This window comes from Bos taurus, chromosome 11 (assembly GCF_002263795.3).
Source record: "Bos taurus isolate L1 Dominette 01449 registration number 42190680 breed Hereford chromosome 11, ARS-UCD2.0, whole genome shotgun sequence".
In the NCBI taxonomy this organism is placed as follows: Eukaryota; Metazoa; Chordata; class Mammalia; order Artiodactyla; family Bovidae; genus Bos; species Bos taurus.
In genome coordinates this window covers 46,251,541-46,276,282 of record NC_037338.1, presented here as the reverse complement: position 1 = coordinate 46,276,282, position 24,742 = coordinate 46,251,541, and the positions used below count along the sequence as shown (strand labels likewise).

The 24,742-nt window shown below is 41.8% G+C and overlaps 1 protein-coding gene across 2 annotated transcripts; it reads right to left on the bottom strand.

The window, feature by feature from the left end:
- Positions 1–1,684: 1,684 nt before the first annotated feature.
- POLR1B (RNA polymerase I subunit B) lies at positions 1,685–23,658 on the bottom strand. Of its 2 annotated transcripts, none has more exons than XM_059891025.1 (15): positions 23,316–23,431; positions 21,637–21,804; positions 21,041–21,187; positions 19,275–19,407; positions 18,305–18,441; positions 16,956–17,179; positions 16,098–16,269; positions 14,007–14,178; positions 12,610–12,891; positions 11,428–11,561; positions 8,755–8,925; positions 8,068–8,224; positions 4,855–5,051; positions 4,001–4,254; positions 1,685–3,101 (listed from the first exon to the last, which is right to left on the bottom strand). In XM_059891025.1, the coding sequence occupies exons 1-15, from the start codon at positions 23,358–23,360 to the stop codon at positions 2,219–2,221; spliced, it is 3,276 nt and encodes a 1,091-aa protein (XP_059747008.1). In that variant the 5' UTR covers positions 23,361–23,431; the 3' UTR covers positions 1,685–2,218. The 2 variants fall into 2 exon arrangements, with proteins under 2 accessions (XP_059747008.1, NP_001093762.1); NM_001100292.1 differs by lacking the exon at positions 23,316–23,431 and adding an exon at positions 23,458–23,658 and having other exon boundaries at positions 1,686–3,101.
- Positions 23,659–24,742: the final 1,084 nt, after the last annotated feature.

The window sequence follows — 24,742 nt, the reverse complement described above, 5'->3', positions numbered from 1 at the left end:
AAAACTTAATTAACAAACTTATATATTCAACATGGTCATGCCATTTTACACAAACATACAGTCACTGCTGCTAAGTCACTTCAGTTGTGTCCAACTCTGTGCGACCCCATAGACGGCAGCCCACCAGGCTCTCCCGTCCCTGGGATTCTCCAGGCAAGAACACTGGAGTGGGTTGCCATTTCCTTCTCCTAAGTAATTTTTTGCTTGTTCATTAATTATGTATTTATATATACATATATATTTACACATGAGTTTCTCACACACACATAGACCTTGTATATACCTTCTTATCTGAGTAGATATATTCATTTGGGTTCACCAACACTCCATTCATAGAGACATAAAACATCATTCAACATGGCAGCTTGTTTCCATAGACACCCAGCAACCCATTCATAGGGAAGAAACCTTTCAGTCTTGTTTCTAAATCCTATTAACAGGGACAGTTACTTGTATTCTAATACTCCATATACATCACTTGTGTTCGCAAACACTTCATTCATGGATACAAACACGTCACTCGTTCTGATTAGATACACTCGTCATTACACCAACATTCAATTCAGAGATAAGTAAGCAATCATTCAGCTATACTCTTGAGTAGATATATTCATTTCCATTTTAGCCACATTTTATTCCAGATTCATAGTATGTGTTATATAGATGTTTCCTTTCAGTAGACAGCTTTTTTTCCCCCCTTCTTTTTGGCTGCACTTTTTGTGGGACCTTAGTTCCCTGACCAGGGATTGAAGCCAGGCTTCTTGCAGTGAAAGCACGGGGTCCTAACACATGAACCACTAGGGAATTCCTGACACCTTTTTTGTTTTCTACCAACATGCCATTTAGACATATTTTCTATTGCTCACTTTTGTATATAAATCCTTCCTTTTAGTAGATACACTCATTTAGATTCACAAACTCTTCATTCATGGAGATATAAAAGATATATTCAATTATGTATATAGAAATTTCTTATGTTGAAATATTTTCTTCTATATTCTATTTTCCTATTATAGATACGTAGCATATAGCTGAGTTGGGTGTGTATAGTTGTTCCCACTCTACAGTAGTTTATTCTCAAAGATACCAATCATTCTTGTATTCAGATATTTCCTGAGTAAATTGTTTTATACAAACTGTCCATTCATAGATATTAATATATATCATTCCATGTTGAATATAGCTCTTTTAGATACATTTTTGTTATAGTCACGTAAGTATAAAATTCAATTCTGAGTTATATCTTTTTATGTGTTTTAGCAACCATTCACTTATAGACATGTTATATACAGATTCAATTTTATCACTTCTTCAGTAAAGATTGGCTTCCCTGATAACTCAGTTGGTAAAGAATCCGCCTGCAATGCTGGAGACCTGGGTTGGGAAGATTCCCTGGGGAAGGGAAAGATTACCCATTCCAGTATTATGGCCTGGAGAATTCCATGGACTGTATAGTCCATGGGGTCACAAAGAGTCAGACATGACTGAGCAACTTTCACTTTCAATAAAGACATTGTTTTTTTGTTATACAAAGACCCAGTTTCTGGAGACACATATCAATCTTTTGAATAACTTTTTATGGAGTGATATATTAATTTGTGTTCTATCCATAGTCCATAGCATAGATGTCAAGTTCAGTGTTCTTACCATAAAAACACCAAAAAACAACCCAAAGAGACACAAGGAAACTTGGAGGTGATGTTTATTACCATGACTGTGGTGATCATTCACAGGTATATGCATATGTTCAAACCCACCTAATTATATACATTAAATATGTGCACTTTTTGTGTAAACATACACTTCAATAAAGCTGTTAAAAATTTCTACCTTTTATTTTTTAATGTAAGAAAATATAAAATTACATATACGCTTACACTGTGTTTATTTTGAACTGCTCTGCTCCACATGGACAGATAAATGTTTGACAGTCACTGCCTGCTGAAAGCAGGATGCAGAGAACCTGGGGTTAGACAGACTTTTCCCTGAATATCCTTCTATTTGTCAATGTATGAATTTTAAAGAACAAATATACTGAAAGTCACCTTCAATAGTTATACTAGAACAACTGAGAAAGTCTGCCTTCTGAGTTGCCAGGTCTTGGTTGAAAGCTCTGACAACCATGAAACACTCCAGAGTAATAACTATGAATAGCCTCACCAGAACAACATCTTGTTTTAATCTGACAGCAGTCTTGACCCAAAAGACCTGCGTCAGGTTAAACGATGTCCAGCTTCACTTTGATGTTCATAGCTGCCAGTTCAGCTACAAAATACCGAAAGACATAAGGCAAGGAGATGGTGTCAATGGTGTCACTGCGGTTACAGAGGGCACAGATGTACTTTCTGTTGCGCAGGGCAGACCACGATGGGGGCGGCTTCTCCAACAGAGGGGAAAGCAGACTGCCACACTTCACACACACGTGGGCCACTGACCGATCCGAGCAGTTGAAGAGGCGGTCATGGAGGAGAAAAGATGTACCGTGAGCTAAAAGGGCATCCCGCTCCATCTCCCCAAAACGGATTCCACCCTGGACGTTTCTCCCCCCTATAGGCTGGTTAGTGACTTTGTCTCGGGCTCCTGTGGTCCTCACTTGGAATTTGTCGGAGACCATGTGGCGTAAACGCTGGTAGTACACCACGCCTATGAAGATGTCTGCTTCTAGCTCCAGCCCACTAATGCCACTGTACAACCTCTCGGTGCCATAGTAGTTGTAGCCAGCGGCCTTCAGCATCTCGCCAAAGTATTCCAGGGCTGAGTTCTCCTCTGAGAAGATGAAGGGGGTCGCATCGTGGCAGAGCCCGTGCAGAGCTGCAGACTTGCCAGCCATGCTCTCGATCAGCATGCCTATGGTCATGCGGGATGGAAAACCATGGGGGTTGAACAGAATGTCAGGGACCATCCCGCTCTCGGTGAATGGCATGTCCTCCACTGGCCACAGCCTGCTCAAGATGCCCTTCTGCCCGTGACGACTGGCGAACTTATCTCCAATTGTTGGGTTCCGGGGCACTCGCATCGTGATGCACACACACTTGAACTTGCCAGTGCCGGTATCATTACTGCACACTTTAATGTTATCCACAATACAGTTTTCTTTACTCCTAGGAAAAAGTAAACAGGGCAGAATGTCAAATATTTGTTAAAATGAATAGAGGGTGCCTTAGAATGTGGCTGTATTTGGACATCGGAGCTTTAAAAAGGTAATAGAAGTTAATAACGAGACCATTAGGCCGGTCCCTCCTGAATGCAATCTAATAACTGGCATCACCATAAGAAGAGGAAATTTGGATACAAGGAGAGACAAGAGAGGCACACGTGCACAGGAAAAAATACCATGTGCGACAAGGAGAAGGTGGCCACCTGCAAGCCAAGAGGCCTCGGGAAACCAAACCTGCCTTCACCTTGATCTGGGACTCTGACCCTCCAAACTGTGAAAAAATAAATTTTTGTTGTTTAATAAATAAATGTCTAGAGATACTTTTATTGATATATTAGTATTTAGTGTTTCATAATGGATATTTGCAAAAATTATTCTTATCTCTATTCTTCACTACAAATAGAGCTGGTATCCCTAAAAATACTTATGGACAGGGGTATTGATTACATTCACTACAGAACTGTGATTGGAAGAACAGTAGCAAGAAAGGCAGCTAAGACCTAAAAAATCCAGTTTTAGTAACAGGGATAATGAATTCCACTTTTTAGCTAAGACACATTATTAACATGTCTGAGAGAGATGATCAAGTCTGAATAATAACAGTTGTAAAATAAATCCCAGATATAACTCATCAGATTTAACAGACTGACAAGAAAAGTAGGAAAACAAAACAGTACAACAGACCACAGAACTTCATCTCATATAAGAAATGTCCATTCAGTTAATGACTAAGCTACCCCTAGTATTACTCCAAAAATTCTGTTGAAAAATAACATTCACTGACTTCCAGAGATTTCACTGAGAAATAGCCCATAAGAAATAGCTCCGGGTATGCAAACTTACTTATAGTACATCACAAAGCCTTCCCCAGTGTTGAGGTTTAGGTAGCTGTAATATGGATCTCCATACTTCAGTTGTGCTCCAATAAATGGCAATCCATCATTGTCCAACTTCTGCAGAACCCGTGGGTCTCCAGGTTTGACTCCAAAGACCAGACTATCATCTCCTTGTTTAATTCTTTCAGACAGATCTATGAATTCAGACTTGTAGACACTCCCATGGGCAAAGCCTCGTTCCCAAGAGGCCTTATTCACAATCTGTGAAGTCAGAGGATCATTAATTTAACAGACTGAGGCCAAATAAGGGTTTTCAAAATAAAGCTGGTTAGCATTATAACTGGTTTAGGATAACTGGCATTTGATTTTAAAACTCCACATCTCCCAAATCACCTATGCTAACTATTAAAATCCAGACACATATAGATGGCTGAGAACCCAATCATGCATAAATACAAAAAGTAGATGTTTCTAAGATTACTTTACATTCATTTGACATCTACTTGTACTGTGCACTCAAATACGCAGGCTATATGCATATGAAATATCTAGTGATATCCCTCAAAGTTTGACACTTTTTTGCGGGGTGGGAGGCCTTACTGAGCAGCATATAGGATCTTAGGTCCCCAACCAGGGATGGAACCTGTGCCCCCAACACTGGGAGGACAGAGTCTTAACCATTGAACTGCCAGGGAAGTCCCCTTGTCACTTTTAACTTAGACCAGGAATTAATTAATAGAACATTCATGCATCAAATATTAGGTACTTGGGCACATAAGAAATACTCCTTCAGTGATCTGATGGTAAACAGAAAAGTTAAAAATGAGAAAGGGTGGAAGTACACCTCTTAGCAGCACTTACCATGGCATCTTCCATGTCGTAGCCAGTGTAAGAGATAACAGCGACAATGGCATTTGTCCCAATTGGGTAGTTATCCATGTCATAATAATCATACATGTACGGTCTTACTAAAGGGCTCTGTGGAGTCTGAAGACGATACAGTTTATTATCTGATCGATCTTGAAAAGTGAGAAGTGGAAAGCCCATGGTCTGCTTACCTACAAAGGGAAAAAAAACATTAACATTTTGTTTTTTTCCCTGTTGATGTCAAAGATAACATATAAAATTGGAAACCAAATATTCATCATAAGGGGATGAATAAATGAGTAAGTCATGCTGGTTACGTTTACTACAGACTAATACCTGGTGTGAAAATGAAGTAGACAAATGTGTATGAACATGACCCAACCATGAAAACAATGCTGTGTGAGAAAAAGTAGGGAATAACATTTACTAGGATATATTCGTGTAGATTTGCCACACAATCCGAATAGTTCTAGACCTAGTTTATGGAAATGTGTAATGTAAAAAAAGCATAAAAAGAGGATTTAAAGGATACATACAAAACTACGGGACATTACTATTACTGGTGGGAGAGGAGTGATAGTAACTATTGTCTAATTAGACGACTTTCTTTTTTTTTTTTTTTAATTTTATTTATTTGGCTGCACTGGGTCTTAGTTGAGGCATGCAGGATCTTTGATCTTTGTTGCTGCATGTGGGATCTAGTTCCCTGACCAGGGATCAAACCTGGGCCCCCAGCACTAGGAGCATGCCGCTTTAGCCACTGGGCCATCAGGGAAGTCCCTAGACTACTTTCTTACACAGACATCCACCTACCCACACACACATACAGAACAAAATGTCAGTATTTGTTAACTCTGGGTAGTCAGGTGCAGGATAGAGAAGTTTCTTTTTTGTACTTCCCTACAGTACAGAGAATCAATTCAAAACAAAATGATTTTAAAAACTAAAATAGATAAATATATACATAGGGGAACTTTTAAAAAACAGAAAGGGAGATCTGCAGCTTCCAGTAAGAGAGGGCCACTCCTACAATATCACTCTCAACATGTATAAGTAAAAGATCCAGAAGAAAAACAAAAGCCAATTACATACATACACATACTAGCTGAAAGCACTGGAATGTAACCACAGGAAGTTACAAACTAGAGAGGGATTAACACTTGGACAAAAGGAACTGCGCTGAATGAATTTCCAGTTTTCTCAGTTTTGGATGTTTTGTTTTTTATGTTTTGTCTGATGGCCCAGTCAGAACAGCAGTCCAAATCTTTGGTGGACTCTAGAACTATGCACGGTGGGACAGACATAAGCAGTCCAGCTAAGGCTAAAGAGCACATATCAACCACTGGAAGCTTGCTTCCAGAAATCTGAAAACCAGCCCTCGCCAGAGGAACAGAATAGAATCCATTTTTTTGTTTTGACTACACAGCTTGCAGGGTCTTAGCTCTTCAACTAGGGATTGAACCTGGGCCCCAGAAGTGAAGGCACTGGGTCCTAACCATTGGACCACCATGAAATTCCAGTCTTTACCACATATTTTCCATCTACAATACAATCCAGTATTACTAGACATACAGAGAAACAGGAAAATGTGACCTAGACTCAAGAAAGATGCAATCAGTGGAGACTGATCCTGAGACGATCCAAATGTTGGAATTGGGAGGTAATGACTTTAAAATACCTGTTACAACTGTGCTCAAAATGTAATGGAAAATACGTCCACCATGAATGGAGATCAGAATCTCAGATAAAACAGGAACTATAAAAATGAAACAAACGGAAGCTCTAGGCTAAAAAATTAAGTGTCTGAAATAAAAATTCAGTAATGACAGAAAAGTCAGTGAATATGACAGATCAATAAAATGTCCCAATCTGAAGGAGAAAGAAAGAAAAAAAAAGAGAACAGAAAATTCAATGGCTTATTGGACAATATTAACAACTTATTGACTGGAGATGTATTAGTATGTCTTTTGTTACCCAAATGTTATTTACCAGAGACATTTCAACATTAACTTACATAACAAATCATCGGCCACAAGCCTTAGTTTCTGCAAAAGTCCTTCGGTCAATAACGTGTTAAAAGGCTTAACATATATGATGCATAACAGACATCTCAGGACATGAGACAGAACAGTCTCATTATTTCTAGAAATAATGACAGAATATCTTATAGATTTGACTTAATTTTTAAAAACAGGTTTAGGAATATCAGCAAAATAACAGGTTTAGGAATATCCAAGCAAGATAAATACAAACAGCAACATATTTAGGCATATCACAGTCAATCAGCTTACATACCAAACATAATGGGAAAATCTTAAGGACAGAAGAAAAATAAATAACACTATAATCAAGCAAACAATAATACACATAACCACTGACTTCTAATTAGAAATGACAAAGATAAAAAACGGAGCATAACAACATCTTTTAAGTGCTCAGGGAGGGGGGAACCCGAAAGTCCTGTCAAATCAGAATTATATATCCAGTTTCTGCAAGTGAAGATGAAATAAAGACATCCTCAGATAAATGAAAACTAAGAGAATTTGCAGCCAGCAACCTGCAGCTAGCTATAAAAAAATGTTAAAGAGAAGCTGTTCAGGCTGAAAATTCCAGGCTGAAATGACCCTCCATGAAAACTTGAATCACCAGGCACGAATGAAAGAAAGCACTAGAGATGATAATGACGGGTGACCACACGGCTTGTACTGTTAACAAATCTAATCACAGGACCTTAGGCAAAACCAAGCTGATGGACATTCTACAAGATAAATTTATCTTTTTCTTAAAAATAAGGTAAGACAGACATTTAAGGCTAAAGATCTAACTTAAAGAACTAAAGAGACAAGAGAACTGAATACAACATATGGTCTTGGACTAGGTGCTACCCAGGGAAAAACTTCCACAAACTTTATTATGCTATAAAATAATGTATTCTTAAATTTCCTGATTTTAGTAATTGTCCTTGATTATGTAAGTAGACCGCCCTGTTGTTAGGAAATACATAGCAGGATGTTCAGGGGGTAAAGGAGCAGCTCACTTTCCAAGAGGAAACTGCAAATGAGGCAAAATCTAGGTAAAGGGTCTATGGAAGTTCTTTGTACTATTCTTATAACTTTTAGCTTTTCTCTTGAGTTTGAAGTTATCTCAGAGTTAAAAATTGCAGTCTGTTTTCTTTTGTGACCACCACCACTCTATGCTCTGTCTTACCCATTTGGCACTGGTACATATTTCTCGGACTCTGGTTGTGATCTGAGAAAGGGATGAAGTTGGCGATCACACTCAGCAGGCTGTGAGGGAAGAGCTCCTGGTGCGTGGTGACCCCAGCCAGAACCTCATCCTCGAAGATGGCAACATTCATGAAGATCTGGAAAGAGGAAGGACCAGGAAGTTCAAGGCACAATGTAACTGTGACTGCTAACACATATTAGCTCTTACCTTCCCACCCACCCAGTATCATGAACACTGCAGGGATGCACAGTAAGAAATAGCACGTCTTAAACATTTCATTCTAAATCTACCCTGGTCCAACTATGAAGGGGGATAGGAAAGAGGAAAAATTTTTATCAGTAGCACGAAGCCTAGAGTTTTGCAACTACAGAGATGTAAGCAAAGATTGTGAGTGATTTTAGCAGAATGTTCCAGTCTCACCACCCAAGGCAGAGCCGGGTGCAAAGAAACTTGGGGAGCTGAGTGGGATGGGAAAGGCAGCTAAGGTGAATACCAACCCTCTCAGGTTTGATAAGCATGAAAACTGCTTCATGCTGATCACAGAGGAGGCAGAAAATAAGTTGTGACTTTCTTTCAAATGCCTGACTGTCATGATAACTGTAACACTTTAACAGTTAACTGAGTCTCTGAAAGCTGTATATTATATCATCACAGGGGTCTATGTACCTGTTCCATAGTTCCAATCAGTTCTTCTTTGCCTAGTTCCAAGTTCTGCACAGGCCGCACCAGTCGACAAGGAGTGGTAAAAAGGTACAATCCTGGGTACAGACTTGGTTTTCCTGTCATGGGGATCAGGGCCACCTCCATCCAGGGAGGAATTCTTTTTTCTCTCAACACCTGTTTTCAATAAAAAGAGAGTTCCGTGAAGAATAAGTGACGTCTATCCCTCTGCCACCTAGGAGGTGGGTACGGAGGAGGAGATCTAACATGAAAAGCAACACCTTGAAAGTTTCGCAGGTAACACATCTAGTACCCTGCCAGCCTCAGCCCCCCACAGGTGGCTATTCACCCCACACTGAGAGCTGGCAAAAGCCCTACTTTCTTGGGGACTCAATCTCACTATGAGGCAAACTAGTAACAACTGAGACTGAGCAAAAGGTAAACCAAGAATGTGTGGGTAAACACAGTATATGCAATTCTGTTGGCTGATGTCTAAAATATAAGATTACTGGTGTTATTTTAAAATGGATTCAATGAAAAAGCCCTTCCACTTGGCAATTAAAAAAACAAACAAAAAAATCTATGAACACTTGGGTGAAAGGAGAAATACTAAAATTACAGAAATGTGAAAAAAAAAAATGAAATCTGTATGGTAGAACTTATGGCAATAAGTATAACATATATTTAAGTATATATAATACTTGAATATATAATATATAAGTAGAACTTATAGATTTACAGTTAAATATATTATTAGTAAAATGAAAGAATAAAAATAAATGAATTAATTCTTAGCCCAAAAGGTAAAACAACAAAGTATAAGAAATCAAAGATAAAATCTGAAATTAAAGAAGCAGAGAACAGAAAAAGGTTCAAACTAATAAAACATTTTTAGTTCTTTTGATGTAATTGAGAAAGGGATGGGTATTCTTTTTCCTTGTGGGGAAACCAAGGGTATGAATATACTGAATAAAAAAAGGCAAAGGGGGGAAGAGCATAGAAACAAAATTTTAAAACCATGAGGCTGCTTTGCATATCCCTGAAACCAAGATGAAATGGATAAAATGCTGGTGACCAGAACAGACCTCAGCAGAGGTAAAAAGCTTCAAGACCAACTTCTGTATTAGACATAAAGGTATCAAGGAGCTGCCCCAAAGACAGCACTAGTGCTGGACGGCCTCACAGGTGAATTCTAGAAGACCTAAGACCAGAGGACTCACTGCTGCGCAGACTGCTCCAGAGCACTGAACACCAAGGAAAACTTTCTAATGCTTTTTATCAAGCAGAAATTTGTGACTGTCGATTTTTTAAAAAATCTTAAATAAAATTGAGAAAGTATCCATATTTATTAGGTATTAAAATAATAACCAAGTGGGATTTATTCCAGGAATGGAAGATTTGTTATTCATCTTTATTAATAAAGAATGATCTTTGTCAGGGAATGAATATAATACTTTTAATATGTCTAAGGAGAAAATCTCACAACTTTTTTCTCCATAGGTGAAGTATACAAGCAAAAGAATTGTGTGTGGGGACTAAAGAACACAATCTTAAAGTGATCACAGTTAACATCAGCAGCCAGGAGACCAGCCTACATTAAGTTCCTCCTGAAATGATATTCTGAGTCTCATCATAAGAAAGCTACATATATCAAGAGACAATGTACACAATTTGGTCTATACTCTTTAAAAACAAAAAAGTGAGACATTAAAGGTTGAGGAACTGTCCCAGATTAAGGGAGACTGAAGAAACACGCCAATCACACGTAACATGGGATTCTGGACTGGGTCCCAGACAAAAAAATCTGAATATCAGCTATAGACTTCACCCACCTGAGATTTTTTAAGTGCACTGTGGTTAATAAAGAGAAAATCCTTGTTCTTAGAAAATATACACTGAAATCTTCATGGAAAAGGGGACATGTCTGTACACTGTCTTCAAATGGTTTGGAAGTAAAATGTACACAGTATTTATAGAGCATACAAATGAGAAAGCACGTGGGGGAAAACATAACAACTGGTATATCTCGGTAATGGGCATATGAGAGCTCTCTATGCTGCTCAAACACGCTTTCAGTGTAAAACTATCAAAGTAAAGCAATGAAAAAGCTGAAAAACAAACAAAAAACCCAACTAAACAGGACAGAGCATAAACTACAAATTCATCCTACTGCCAAACTCCTGGCCATTATCTAAGCAACAAAGACTCTTTCCCAGAGAGAATTCTAAAGTTTAGTTATTCAAAGAATGTTATTCTATTTGACTTTTTAAAAAAGTATTTCAAGAAACAGAAGGCAACCAGTTATGACTGCTATCTTGATTAGCTTCAGTATTACCTGAAATATAAGGCCATATTTTGAGATCCCCTATCTGCCATTAGTATTTACAAAGGGAAAAAAAAAAGTTAAAAATGTGTTAAAATAGTAGACTAGGGCCTCAATGAAACAAACCAAAAAAAAAAAAAAGCATGTAGCTCAAATACCTGTCACTGACCCTAACCAATGAGGTCAGTGTAAGGCAAGATGCTGCCACCAGAAGGACCATATGGGCAATTCCAGAATTAGCTTCTGACCTCCAACCCCTTCACACTCAATAATACCCTAGGGCTACCTCAACAATTAGAAAAGACATGAAAACCTAAGATGGAGGGACAAAACAATTCACAGAGACTCAAGATCACCTTAAAATGTCGGAGAGAATCGGCAATGCCAGGGGCAATCTCCTTATCGGCCCAGCCAATCATGACACCGTCCAGCAGGACAGGGTAGCACTCACTGTACGGCCGATGTGGAGTTCCGTCAACTGGAGTGACCCCTGGTGAAGTGAACAAATGGAATGATCTCATCAGGATGCTTTCCCAACATTTAAATTTCCCTCCAGACTCAACAACGGCTTTACCTTTCCAGACATCTAATCACCTTGTCTCTAGACCAGAATGTTTTTATATGGCTTGAGGAAACATTTAAGTCTTTCAGCAAGGACCCCCAGGTCTAGGGTCTCTGGCTTTGAGCAGAGTAGCAGGTGGACAGGGGTATAAAGGAGGCTTTTTTTTTGTATACCTTTTATATTTTTGTTTCTGAGCCAGGTAAACATATTTTCCCCCTCCGAAATCTAATTACATTTGCTCATTATTCACACATTACAAATTTGCCAACTTGCTAAAATGTATCTGTAACCCCAGCATCAATACTAGTGGCTCCTCTCGCGTCATTTGAGGACATCTAGTGAAAATTTTGAGTCACCAGAAGCATGTTTCCGGCTGAGGTCACACAAGGGGATGCAGTTTCAGCTCATACTGCAAATAAGGGTCCTTTCTGCACTGTTCAGTGCTGTATGTGCTTTTGCTGTTTAAAATGGCCTTCAAGCACAGTGCCAAAGTGCTGGCCCCTAAGCACAGGGCTCTGATGAGCTTATAGTTACAGTGTAGTTAGCTGAAAGCTCAGTATTAATGAATCAACAATATATATTAAATAAGGCATCTTTAAACAGAAGCATGCATAAAGCAAGGCCATGGACCCAGCAGCCGATGAAAATGCTGTCACGAGAGGTATGCAGGAACCTAACCTTTTCTTCCCTAGGACCAATGACTCAGTGTCTGCTAATTCAGTGCCAGTGGTGACTTAGAGAAGTACTGCAAATAACAAGAATCTACTCTAGCTAAGTAAAGAACACTCATCCATGAGCTGTCAACAACCTCTGTAAAGGTGCTTTACAAAATGGCACAGGTTATCCACAGTGTGACACCATCACCCTTATATGAATTCTCTGCTCAAACCCCAGAGAAGCACAACTGAATAGCTTTGCACCTGTAAAACCCACACAAGCAAACAAGACAGACTGCTGACTGCTGCGAACCACCTACCCAAGTTGCAGAGTAGAGCCGGAATAGATGCTGTGTACACAGACTGTGTGACGACCTCACAGATGGCGGTTAAGTGGTTCATCAGTCCACAGGGCTCCCCATCAGGGGTGTGCACGGGACAAAGGAAGCCCCAGGACTCCGGCAGCAGCCTGCGCACAGTGGTGGTCCGCATTTTAGCAAAATCAGCCCCTCTGTGCACACAGCGGAAATGGGAGAGATAGCGTATGAAGTTCAGCTTGTCAGCCACGACACAAAGTCCAGAATCTTGCAGGAAGCCAAGACCTTAATAAAACAGACATCATTGACAAATAGAATAAACTGAAAAAAAAAAAAAAAAAGAAAAAGCCTCTTTTTATTTGAGGCTCTGAAAAGATAATAAAACCTTAGAACACATTTCAGATCATGCATGCTCAGTTGCTAAATTGTGTCTAACTCTTTGGGACCTTGTGGACAGTAGCCTGCCAAGCTCCTCTGTCCATAGGATTTCCCAGGTAAGAATACTGGAGTGGGTTGCCATTTCTTTGTCAGGGGATCTTCCCGACTCAGGCATCAGCAGGCAGGTTCTTCATTACTGAGCCACCTGGGAAGCCCACACTAGCGATCACAGAGTGGGTTATCACAAAGTTTATTCAGCTGTGGGGAGGGGAAGAGTTTACAAAGGAAAAAAATACAGTAAAAATCCCCAGATTTCACAAACTATTAGCCTTAATTGTTTCCCCATCTCTTCCACATGATCTCTATGGAGAAACATAAGTGAGTTACAAAACAGCAAATAATTAAACGGGATTCACCCGAGAGAGTTGTATAACACACAAGCACTTGTTAGCCCTTAAGGAATTTGCATCAGTACCATCTCCTTTAAAAAAAAAAGACTTCTGGCCCTTCAATAACCACTTAGTAAAGTTTTCCAGGTGTTCTGATATGACTGGTTTAGGGATGGGTATGTCTAAAAACCCTCTCAGACTACCACCTAGTTAACCTATCCTCAGAAATCTAAGCAGTTTCTGGTTTTCTAGAAGGAGGTACGGGAAATGCATTTGTTCATTAAAATCAGATTTAAACTATACAGACAACCTGTCTAAAGCCCTTCAGCCCAATATACACCTGTCAAAATTCACAACCTGAAATCGGTCTTTAATGAGTGAGCAGCTCACTTTTAAAAAGAACCTCTCCCGGGACTTCCCTGGCAGTCCAGGGGTTAAGACTCCAAGCTTCCACTGCAGAGGGCACAGGTTTGACCCCTGGTCAGGGAACTAAGAACTGATGTGTCATGTGGTGTGGCCAAAAAACCAAACCAAAACAAAACAAAAAAACATCTCTCATAGCAATATGCAAACTGACATTAAGCAAATAATCTGAAAATTGTAACAAAATGAAGCCCATTTATTTAATTTCACCTGTTTTAGAACGTAGATTTCCAGTAGCAAGAAGGTATTCAAATGGTTTTGTAAGGTCTATTCCCAGACTAAAAATCTTCATCAAATTTTCACTGTTTAAGGACACATTGGTCTTCTGAGACTTCTTGTCTATAGCTATTTTAATAGACACTAACCAAGCTTCCAATTTTTCCTGCAGTAAGAAAAACAGTTTAATTTTTAGGTGTTTTAATTAACCACAAATTTCATATTTACTCAGTCTATGGAATTTTCCAGGCAAGAATACTAGAGTGGGTTGCCACTTCCTTCTCCAGGGGATCTTCCCTACCCAGAGATTGAACCTCTGTCTCGTGTACCTCCTGCATTGGCAGGCGCATTCTTTACCACTGCATCACCTGGGAAGCCCTAATTATTGATAATGAATTTGGAGATTTTTACTTCAGTCCTCTCCATCTTTCCTGTCATTATGTTATCTCTTAAATTCTTTTTTTTTTTTTTTAAACAATCATCATTTTATTTAGCCCTTGATCCTGTGGGTCAGTTGGGGAAATTTTCTGGTCTGGGTCAACCTAACTGAACTCTGCATTTTCAGTCAGCTGGAGGGTCAACTGATGGCTGGGCAATCTAGGATAGCCACCCTCACCTGTCTGCAGTTAGCAAGCTATTGAGGGAGTTTCTGCAGTTCTCTTCCTCTGCACTTTTTCCCACTACTCCTCCCTCTCAGAATTTGATTTTGTGCAGGTATCTTTCCCCCACCATCCCAACTCCCTATATGTAGCATGAGCCTCAGGGAAACTGCTGGAGAATTGACATGATAATTAACATAACTGCATTTCCTTTGCTGGTGATTGGTCAGGAGAAGGCACACCCAGGTCTGGCCAATGAGGAATGTGGGCAAGTCTGTTCAGAATGCTCCTAGGAAAGCTTTCCTCATCCCATGGAAAAGCTATGGAGAGAAATACCTAACTTTGATTGAGGGCTTGTTATGCCTGCTGCTGCTGCTGCTGCTAAGTCACTTCAGTTGTGTCTGATTCTGTGCGATCCCAGAGATGGCAGCCCACCAGGCTCCCTCATCCCTGGGATTCTCCAGGCAAGAACACAAGAGTGGGTTGCCATTTCCTTCTCCATCTTAAATTCTTTTTAGGGATAATATTAAAAATATAAAATGCTATCCAATCAACTTTCTTATAAAATTATTATAACATTCTCTCCCTAGACACACACAGACACACCGAGTTCTCATTATTTACAATAATCACGTCCTACAACATCTGTGTGAACACTGCACAAAACCCCTGCTCCCAGAGGAAATGCAGGGTCAGATGTCAGCGAGTTTTCATTTACTGACATCTTTGTCAACTGATCAACACATGACCTTGTTTTCTGTGTTTGTGAACACTTAGTTTACACTGTTGATTCTTTACCACTGAGCTCAGAGCAAACAGCATCATAACTCAACGCCTGCACAAAATGTGTCTAACGTAAGTGTTTCCTCTATAAGGCAGGCACAATGCAGCCTTCTTGAGCTAGGACCACGGAAAGGAACTTCAGCACTGAGCATGGGGGCCATTTTAAACAGCAAAATCACCAAGAAAAAGCAGAAAAATGTGAAAAACATGGCATTGAGGAGACACTCGTTTACTGCTCATCAGAACTGAGCTGGGCCTTGTGCCTCAGAAGAATAACTTTTCAGCACTCTGTACATGTCTGCAAATGACCAGGAGTGTGCCGCAAGTACTGATATTGCTGAGTTAAAAATAAATGTTGAGTAGTTGAATTTAATAGTACAGAATCTGTAAATAATGGGGACTGACTATAAGTGAGTATATTGGCCATTTACACTTCATCATTAATGTTATGACCAAGATTTGACAGTTTTTATTTAGCGTCTATGAAGATACTAAAGTCCTGAACCTGCCGTAAGCTAATGCCTCTGATTAAGTCCCTTACTGCTAAACAAACAAAAAATAGAAGGGAAAAAAAAAAACACAAACCTACAAAAAAAATGCTCAAACTAGAAATTATAAGCATGCAAGAAACAATACTGCTGAATATGGCCACACCATCCCACAAGAGGTAAGGATGCTCCAGGGTGAAACAGCCTGCACCTACCTTCAGAAACATGAGGAAGAGCTGACCAGGAGTTAGAACCTCTTGGTTCATTAAACTGTCAGGATTCTCCTCCATGCACTCTCCTTTGGCTAAAGCAAAGAGCTTCCGGGTCATGAGACAAAGCATATAGAACTTCTCAGTGTTGGATTTCAGGTGGATACAGATACACTGGCTGCCGAAAGAGAAAGCTTAAAACAATCCAGCTACTGATACTATCCCATGTCCTGCTAACCAAGGTCCCCAATCCACATTTACCCTAGACGTCTTCAGTCATTTTCCAAAAACTGCTTTTCACTTTTGCTGGCAACATTAGCAAAAGAACAGAACAGACTCACAAAATCTAGGACTGTAGGGACAGGCCATAAGTGGATATTTAAATTTAAATCAATTAAAAAAAAAAACAACTCGTTTTCTCAGTTGAAATGGCCCTGAATGTGGCTTGTGGCTACAGATTGCTCAGTGGAGGACTACAGCAGGGCTCCCTTAACAATTACACAGTGGATACAGAAGACAGAGTGCCAGCCTTGGGGAAATAAAGGGACATGATACCTGCAGCTTCCAGATAATGCAGAAAGAAAAACGATGTATATGCAGAGAAAGTAAGAAAGATGTTAATAAACTGGTGAGTTGGAAGTCTGAAGTTATTTCAACATAAAACCTTAAAAGTACAATATAAAATAGGAAGCTAGCAGGAAGAGAAAGGTGAGGATGGCTGCAGGAACAAAGTTAGCCCCTATCTCCCTACACCAGAATCCCACCCCCAGGGCTATTCTGATTTCCAGACGACTCACCAGCCCCATGTATATCCTTACTGGTAACCACAGACACTGCCCAACCCTAAGAAACAGTTTCACGTACTTAAACAGAAACTCTGCAGCTTGTTCGTTCGGGTACCAGTCAGGAAGGCTGAGTTTCACTCTGAAGCGCTCCCCCAGATAGTTAAGGACCTGTTTTTGTGTGGAACATCCCTCTTCCATTACGATCCTTAACATCTGAGAAACCGAGTTCCTAAAGAAAGAGTCATCCTCCTTTCCTTTGATGAGCTCCTGAAAAATCTGATAATCGGAAAAGCTGACGAGTGCCTAGAAAAGAAAGAAAGAAAAAAAGATTATTTAATTAATTAATTTTAATTGGAGGTTAATTAATTTACAATATTGTGGTGGTTTTTGCCATACATTGACATGAATCAGTCACGGGTGTACATGTGTCCCCCCATTCCAAACCCCCCTCCTACCTCCCTCCCCATCCCAACCCTCTGGGTTGTCCCAGTGCGCTGGCTCTGAGTGCCTTGTTTCACACATCAAACTTGGACTGGTCATCTATTTCATATATGGTAATATTCATATTTCAATGCTATTGTCTCAAATCATCCTACCCTCGTCGTCTCCCAGAGAATCCAAAAGTCTGTTTTTTATATCTGTGTCTCTTTTGTTGTCTCACATATAGGGTCATCATTACCATCTTTTAAAATTCCATATATATGCAAAAAAGTTTTTTTTTTTCAAAATTGTTAACCATCATTTAGTAATAGTTCTCTCCTACTTCTTTTTAAAACCCAAGAAAAATCAGACCTCTACTACTGCTGAATCTAAGCAAGCTCTTCAAAATAAGGGTCACACTTGTATGGGAGACACCAAGATGTCCCAATGACCCTTCCCACTTGGTACCCACAATCTTGGTCTCCTCTGCCTTGAACAGGGCTGGCCTGTGTGACCAAGGGAGTATGGCAGAGAAGCTGAAGTGTGACTCTCAAGGCTGGGTTGTGACGGGCACTGCAGCTGCAGCCTCATTCTCCTGGTGAACTCTCTGGGGAAGACAGGTGCCTCAAGAAGCCTGTGGAAAGGCCTGTGAAGAGGAACTGAGACCTCCTGCCAAGAGCCTGCACTGACTTGGCAGCCAAGCTCAGTCGACCTCAGAAGGGGATTCGCCAGCCCTGGGCAACCCTTCTACACAACAGCAGCCCCCACTGACATCTCATGGCAACCTCCTGAGACCCTGGCCAGAACTGCCCACATCAGGAGCTACTTCCATATTTCTGACCACAGAAATAGAAATATTTAGTCATGTTTTAACCACTGCATTTTGAGGTAACTTGTTATGGAGCAGTGGATATTAGCATAGCATGAACGCTGATAAGGACGACCTATCCATTTTGCACTTCCAACGATTCGCTTCCTAACAAAAGAAGTATATTCAGTAAGTCACACCTTAAGTGCAAATCCCAAAGGAAGGAAAAACAGTTCTTTCCGGTAAATAAAGTTCAACATAACCGTGCCATTTTCCAAGTAGTGAAGGTTCATATTGACAGCGGAATGTTCCTCTCTCACACAGTGCATTGAAACTCCTATTGAAACAAACAGAGCAAATAATCAGAAACTCAGCAACACTACCATTAAGCAGTATCCACGGGTATAATTAGAGACAGATTTTTAGCTCAATTGTAAGAATGAACTGTTTAACTATAGGATTCCAGACTGCAAAATGCTATCTTGAGCAGCCAGGCCCTGTCATGGACAGTGATCAAACAGAGGTCAGGTTGCTATCAGTCAGAGACAAGGCGAATGCCGTGCCCCCTGAACTGGAAGAATTCAGAGGCCCAGACCCACCTCTGGCCAAGTCAGCCAGCCTTCAGTATCATAAGCAATAACATAAAAACCCATGTTCAGGGGCTTCCCTGATGGTGGTGAAGAATCCACCTGCCAATGGAGGAGATGGGTTTGACCCCTGAGATCTGGAAAGATCCCACATGCCATAGAGTAACTAAGCCCATGAGCCACAGCTATTGAGCCCACATGCAGTAACTATTGAAGCCACGCACCCTAAGAGCCCATGCAGAGTCACTGAAACAAGAACCCCATGCACTGCAACTAGAGAGTATCCCCCACTCGCTGCAACTAGAGAAAAGCCTGTGCAGCAACGAAGACCCAGAACAATAATAAATAAATAAAATTATTTCTTAAAAAAAAAAAAAAGTTCATTCAGTTTGAAAAAAAAATTGAACACAGTAGAAACTAGGTGTTCCACTATGAATTTATAGCACAGAATTGCTTAACAGAAAAACAAACCAAAAATTATATATATGAGAGAAAAATATCAGACTCTACGTGCATACATCTACTTTTAATAAAACAGCTTAACTATTTCTGAAAGAACATTCCAAACATCCCTGCAACTTACCATACTGAGTGTATCCAGGCCCTCTGCTTTTCCACTTTGGTCTTACCATTGCAATGGGGAAATTTCTGCGAGGCATAATCAACATTCGGATGACTTTTTCAATGCCATTGATGATAAAATAGCCTCCCATTTCCTGCCAAAGAGATGAATTAAAAATTTTTAAACAAAGACACATAAGTACCTGCAAACATGATACTGACTAAGGGCCAGTATCACCCTCATTCCTAACCAGATGTGCACAAGAAGTGCCCTTAAGCAAGAGGACCTGCGGGTCCCTGGGAAACTGCTGACTTAATTAAATCTTCTCAAGCACATTAAAAAGGCTGTAGAGACTTGGGAGAAATGTATGGAAGGAAATCATGGTACTTCCTTTGACCAGACAAGTTGGACATAACCTGCCACATTCTTATCCCTAAAATGACTGCACTTTTCAATGACATTAAAAACCAAAAACAATTTACTCAAGTCTAAAGTTGACAACAGTAATGGTTTTGCTTCCACACAAGTATGGTTTCTCGTGAACCCAGCATGGGCTTCCCTGGTGGCTCAGTGGTAAAGAAACCACCTGCCAATGCAGGAGACACAAGACGACGTGGGTTTGATCCCTGGGTTGGGAATATCCCCTAGAGGAGGAAATGGCAACCGGCTCCAGTATTTTTGCCTGGAAAATCCCATGGACAGAGGAGCCTGGTGGGCTACAGTTCATGCAGTTGCAAGAGTCAGACACAACTGAGCCTGCGCGTGTGTGCACACACACACACACACACAGCAGGTATATCATGCTGGGTGCTCTATGTCAGCACAAGTGGGACAACTACATGCCATTTTCAAAAGAGAAAACTGAGCCTCAGGGAGATTAAACTTTGCAAAGATGCACAAGGGGAAAGTTGAACAGCTGGCTGTCAAACCCAGATCTGCACCAAAGGCCTCTTCCCACCACATACAGTCTCCCTGTTGTAGGCAGAGTCTGCACATCTTGATTACTTCAACCCAAGCCACCTAACAGAGCTGAAGGAAATGCTGAAGGGAGGGTATATGAAGCATTTAATACATCCACAGAGTTCGACTGTAGGTAAAGCAGACATATTAGACACATTTTGTGGGTTAAAATGTTGAGAGAGCTGTAAAAATTCAAATACATCTCTAAATATGTATCATTCAGAAAATTAGGGAAAAACCTACCAATTATCCCCCACAAATAGTAATATTCTCTAACTGGAGAGTTCTTTTTTTTTTTTAATCACAAATAATGCTTTTAAGTATTTAGCTTCTTATAGTACTCACATAACAGAAACTGACAAATCTATCTTGTTGTTGTTTAAACGTTAAGACATGTCCAACTCTGTGACCCCATGGATTGTAGCCAGCCAGGCTCCCCTGGCCATGGGATTTCCCAGGCAAGAATAGTGGAGTGGGTTGCCATTTGCTCCTCCTCTTTTTCCTTTTTCTGCTGATGCCACACAGCATGTGGGACTTACTTCTCCCACCAGGGATTGAATCTGCACCCCTTGCAGTGGAAGCATGAAGTCTTAACCACTGGACCACCAGGGAAGCCCCTAGAGTGTTCTTTTTCATACACTGTCTCATCTGAGACTCGTTATGAAGCCTACACAGGGCACAGACAAGACATCAAGGCCCCTGTTATCTAGAAATTAAAGCAGAGAAAGAAAACTGAACTCCCTGACAAGCTTTCTGTTCTCGCACTCCCAGTTCTGGCCCTTTCTACTGTCACTGGGTCTTTCAGGGCACGGCTCCCCTGCAGGTACCTCTGCTTCCTCATGGTGCTCAATGAGGGCTTTTGGAGGAAGGTTGTATAAGTTGCAAAGCTTGGATTTCACCATGATGGGAACGTAGCCCAGAAACTGCTTAATGACTCCTTTTGAGATTCCATTCACTGACCAGCTGATATCGGCCTAAGTGAAAATGAGAGAGAAAAGTTAAAAAAAAAAAAAAAAGAAAAAAGGGGGGACTATCTAGATCTATAGGAATAAATGAGTATTCTAGGGGAGGGAGACAGAGGGATGGACTGGGACTTTGGGGTTGGTAGATGCAAACTATTACAATTAGAATGGATAAACAACAAGGTCCTACTCCATAGCACAGGGAACTATATTCGATATCCTGTGATAAAGCACAATAGAATACTGAAAAAAAAATGTATATAAAAAAAGAATAGATGAGTATTTTAAAAGATTAAGGCAGAGGACCATAAACTAAATGATTCTATGCTTTAGGTTTAAAAGATGGGATCGCTCAGATGACAGCACTGAGAAAGCCAAACTCTGGTATAAACCGTATTAGGCACTGAGCTTATTCAAAAAAATGTACAGTGTGTGAGTTGCATGCTGTCACTCATACTCACTGTCAGCTTTCCCCGGTAGGTACTCCTCCGGCCTCGGCACTCTGCTGGATAAACGTTGAGCTCTTTGCAGATGCTCCCTTTGGGAACGGCTGGAGGGCTGATGACGGCATCCACAATGGTGAGACAGATCCGCTCATCTTTGAAAGCAAATTCAAAGGGAGGCACGGCCTGAAATACAGTTGAGACAGTCAACCACTTGCACTTTTAAGGCACTCTCTCTCGAAGACTCTTTCAAATCTCAAGCGTTCTACAAGCACTGATGACTATCATGCCAATGCAACACATCTAAAAAGAGCTAACACGACATCCGGTATACTCATATCCTAAGTACCTAAAACAGCATTAAGCAGATTTTTTTGGTCTACTGACTGTTGGATTCTATAATAGGTTCTAGGGATACAGCTGTTTACGGGACAAAGCTGTCCTCTGAACCAAGTACCTGACTTCAGTAGTGTGTATATGTTAATCCCAAACTCCTAACTTATCTCTGCTCCACATTTTTACTTTGTACCCTCTGTGCGCGTATGTTGTTATTCAGTTGCTAAGCAGTGTCCAACTCTTTGCGACCCCATGGATTGTAGTCCCGTCAAGCTCTTCCTCAAGAATACTGGAGTGGGTTGCCATTCCCTCCTCCAGGGGATCTTCCTGTCCCAGGGATTGAACCTGGGTCTCCTGCATTGCAGGCAGATTCTTTACCATATAGCTACCAGAGAACCCATTTTAGCGCAAACGTTCCTTGATCATCTCAACGCTGGACTCTTTTTCACTGTTTTAATAAATCCCAGGGTCAATTAACTTATATGCAGATTTACAATTTTTCTCATAGACATGATACAATGAGTCCAGGCATGATAGAAATTATTTCCCATCAGACAAAAATATCTCATCTTTTGCAAATGGGTGAAGCAGCAGGATTAATCTTCGAAGAAGCTTCGATGGTTCCCCCATTATTTGCAGAAGAGAGTTCAAGCATCAGAGACTGGCTCAACTTTCAACATTCTCTCCACCCCTCCTGCAGAACAAGTCCTATCCAACAAAAGCATAGGGTGGAGACCCCTGAGCTCTGCTCTTGCACTTCACCTGGAGGGAACGCACTCTTCTCCTGGATTCATGAGGTCCTGCCCTGGGTTAGCTGCACCTCCCTCCTCTGTGCCCCCCTGCTTTCACAGCTCCACCTGGTGCTGCTGCTGCTAAGTCGCTTCAGTCGTGTCCGACTCTGTGCGATCCCATAGACGGCAGCCCACCAGGCTCCTCCGTCCCTGGGATTCTCCAGGCAAGAATACTGGAGTGGGTTGCCATTTCCTTCTCCATCACAGCTCCACTACCTCCACCCAAAACAAGATCGCAAGCAAGAACTGTCTCTTACACAGGTCTGCTTCTCCCTCACTGTCAAGAGTCAAGTGCCCGGAGACATCAGGATGCTTACTAAATGAGACCCTACCCCATTATTTTCACCTGAAGCCTGCTACCATCACCCTCTCGACCAATCACTTTAGTTTGGAGTAAATGTTACCTAATAATGTTACCAGTCTCTTAAGGAGGGCCAAAGGTTTCCCACTGAATCTCGCTTTAATGCCTCACTGGCCCCTTCTTCGACATAGCCCGGCGCTGAGCCTGTGCCCCACTCCCCCGTCTCCTGGATCTCCCGCTCCCTCTTCCAGGCCCCCAGCCTCACTCACCTCTCCCTCTTCCTTCTCCAGCGCCTCACACAACCCGCACCCCATCCGCCGCCAGGTCCCTTTGCTCCATCCGCCTGTAGCAGGGGCTAGCGGCGCCAGAGAACCCAGAATCGAGGAGCGCCTGGGAGGACGCCAAGCTCACCTGCACCGCGTGGCTGAGCCCTTCGCGCACAGCGTAGTTGAAAGACTCGACATGCGCCCGCGTCAGCTCCTGCAACGCTGGCTTTTGCTGTTCCCGCGGGATCCCGTAAGAGGGGTCGGTCAAGTGCTTTAGGCTGGGCCCACTGGGCAGGTTTCGCCACCGGCCGCCGGGATCCATGAGTTTGCCTGCACACCGGGCGCCAGCGACTGCACACGCGCCGGAAACACCGCCCAGCGCCCAGCACCCACAACCTGCTGGGAAGTGTAGTTCCTCTTGGTCTGCCTGCCCTGGGTCCTCCGATTTTACAGGGTCGACTAGAAATTAATACTGTGGAGCAAATGGGCCGGCTCAAAATCCTGCAGAGTCGGAGAGCGGCGGATCGGCCCCGTCTCCTCTCTTCCGGCGTCCACCCCTGTAGATCTCCGCTCTCCACTCAGAAAGCGGAAATCCGCTCCAGGGCCAATTCCGCGTGTGAAATCTCCATTTTTCATTTGCGGTTTAGGACCGGCGGAGAGTGGTGTTCAATGATTTCCTTCTCTTTCCTTGACCACTTTGTGATTCAATACTCTCGGGATGACAGCCAATCAGGGTTCTGGCTTCAAGGAAAAAGCAGTTGGGCACCAAACCGACTGCTCTCTGCCCAACTGTGAAGTCGGGAAGGTTCATCTCTGGGACTGTCTAGCGGTGGTCCTCCCCGCATTAGCCCCTCCCCGCGTCGTCTAGACTCGAGTCTTGAGCAGGAGCCGGCGACTTGTGTGCAGGCGGGCGTCCTGGCCCTAAGATCCTTTAGTTATTTAGTCGCTAAGTCATGTTCAACTCTTTGCGACCCCATGGACTCTAGCCCGCTAGGCTCCTCTGTCCGTGGGATTGCCCGGGCAAGAACACTGGAGTGGGTTGCCATTCCCTTCTCCAGGGGATCTTCCCCAACCCAGGGATCCGGGGATCTTAGTTCCCTGACCAGGGATCAAACCTGTGCCCCCTGCAGTGGAAATGCAGACTCTTAACCACTGGACCTCCAGGGAGCCTTTGAGTCTCTAAATCCTATACTCCATTCACCTCCCCAGAAAACAATTTATCGGAGGCTGTCTGCAGCTGTCTTTCAGCGTAATCTTTCCTGTGTATGTGCGTTTAACAGCTCTATTGTGTACTGCGTTATAACACACAATAAACTACACCCATTTAAAGGGTACGCGCTGGTAAGTTTTGACCTAGGTGTATACACCCTGGGCTTCCGTGATGAAGCTATCATCACAATTAAGATAATGAATTCATTCACCACTTAGAG

Coding starts and splice junctions, on each gene's coding strand:
- POLR1B (NM_001100292.1), bottom strand. CDS start 23,634: ATGGATCCCGGCGGCCGGTGGCGAAACCTGCCCAGTGGGCCCAGCCTA. Junction 21,188..21,636: donor CCTACCGGGGAAAGCTGACA/GTGAGTATGAGT, acceptor ATTTTCACTTAG/GCCGATATCAGCTGGTCAGT. Junction 4,255..4,854: donor ACGACATGGAAGATGCCATG/GTAAGTGCTGCT, acceptor CTGACTTCACAG/ATTGTGAATAAGGCCTCTTG.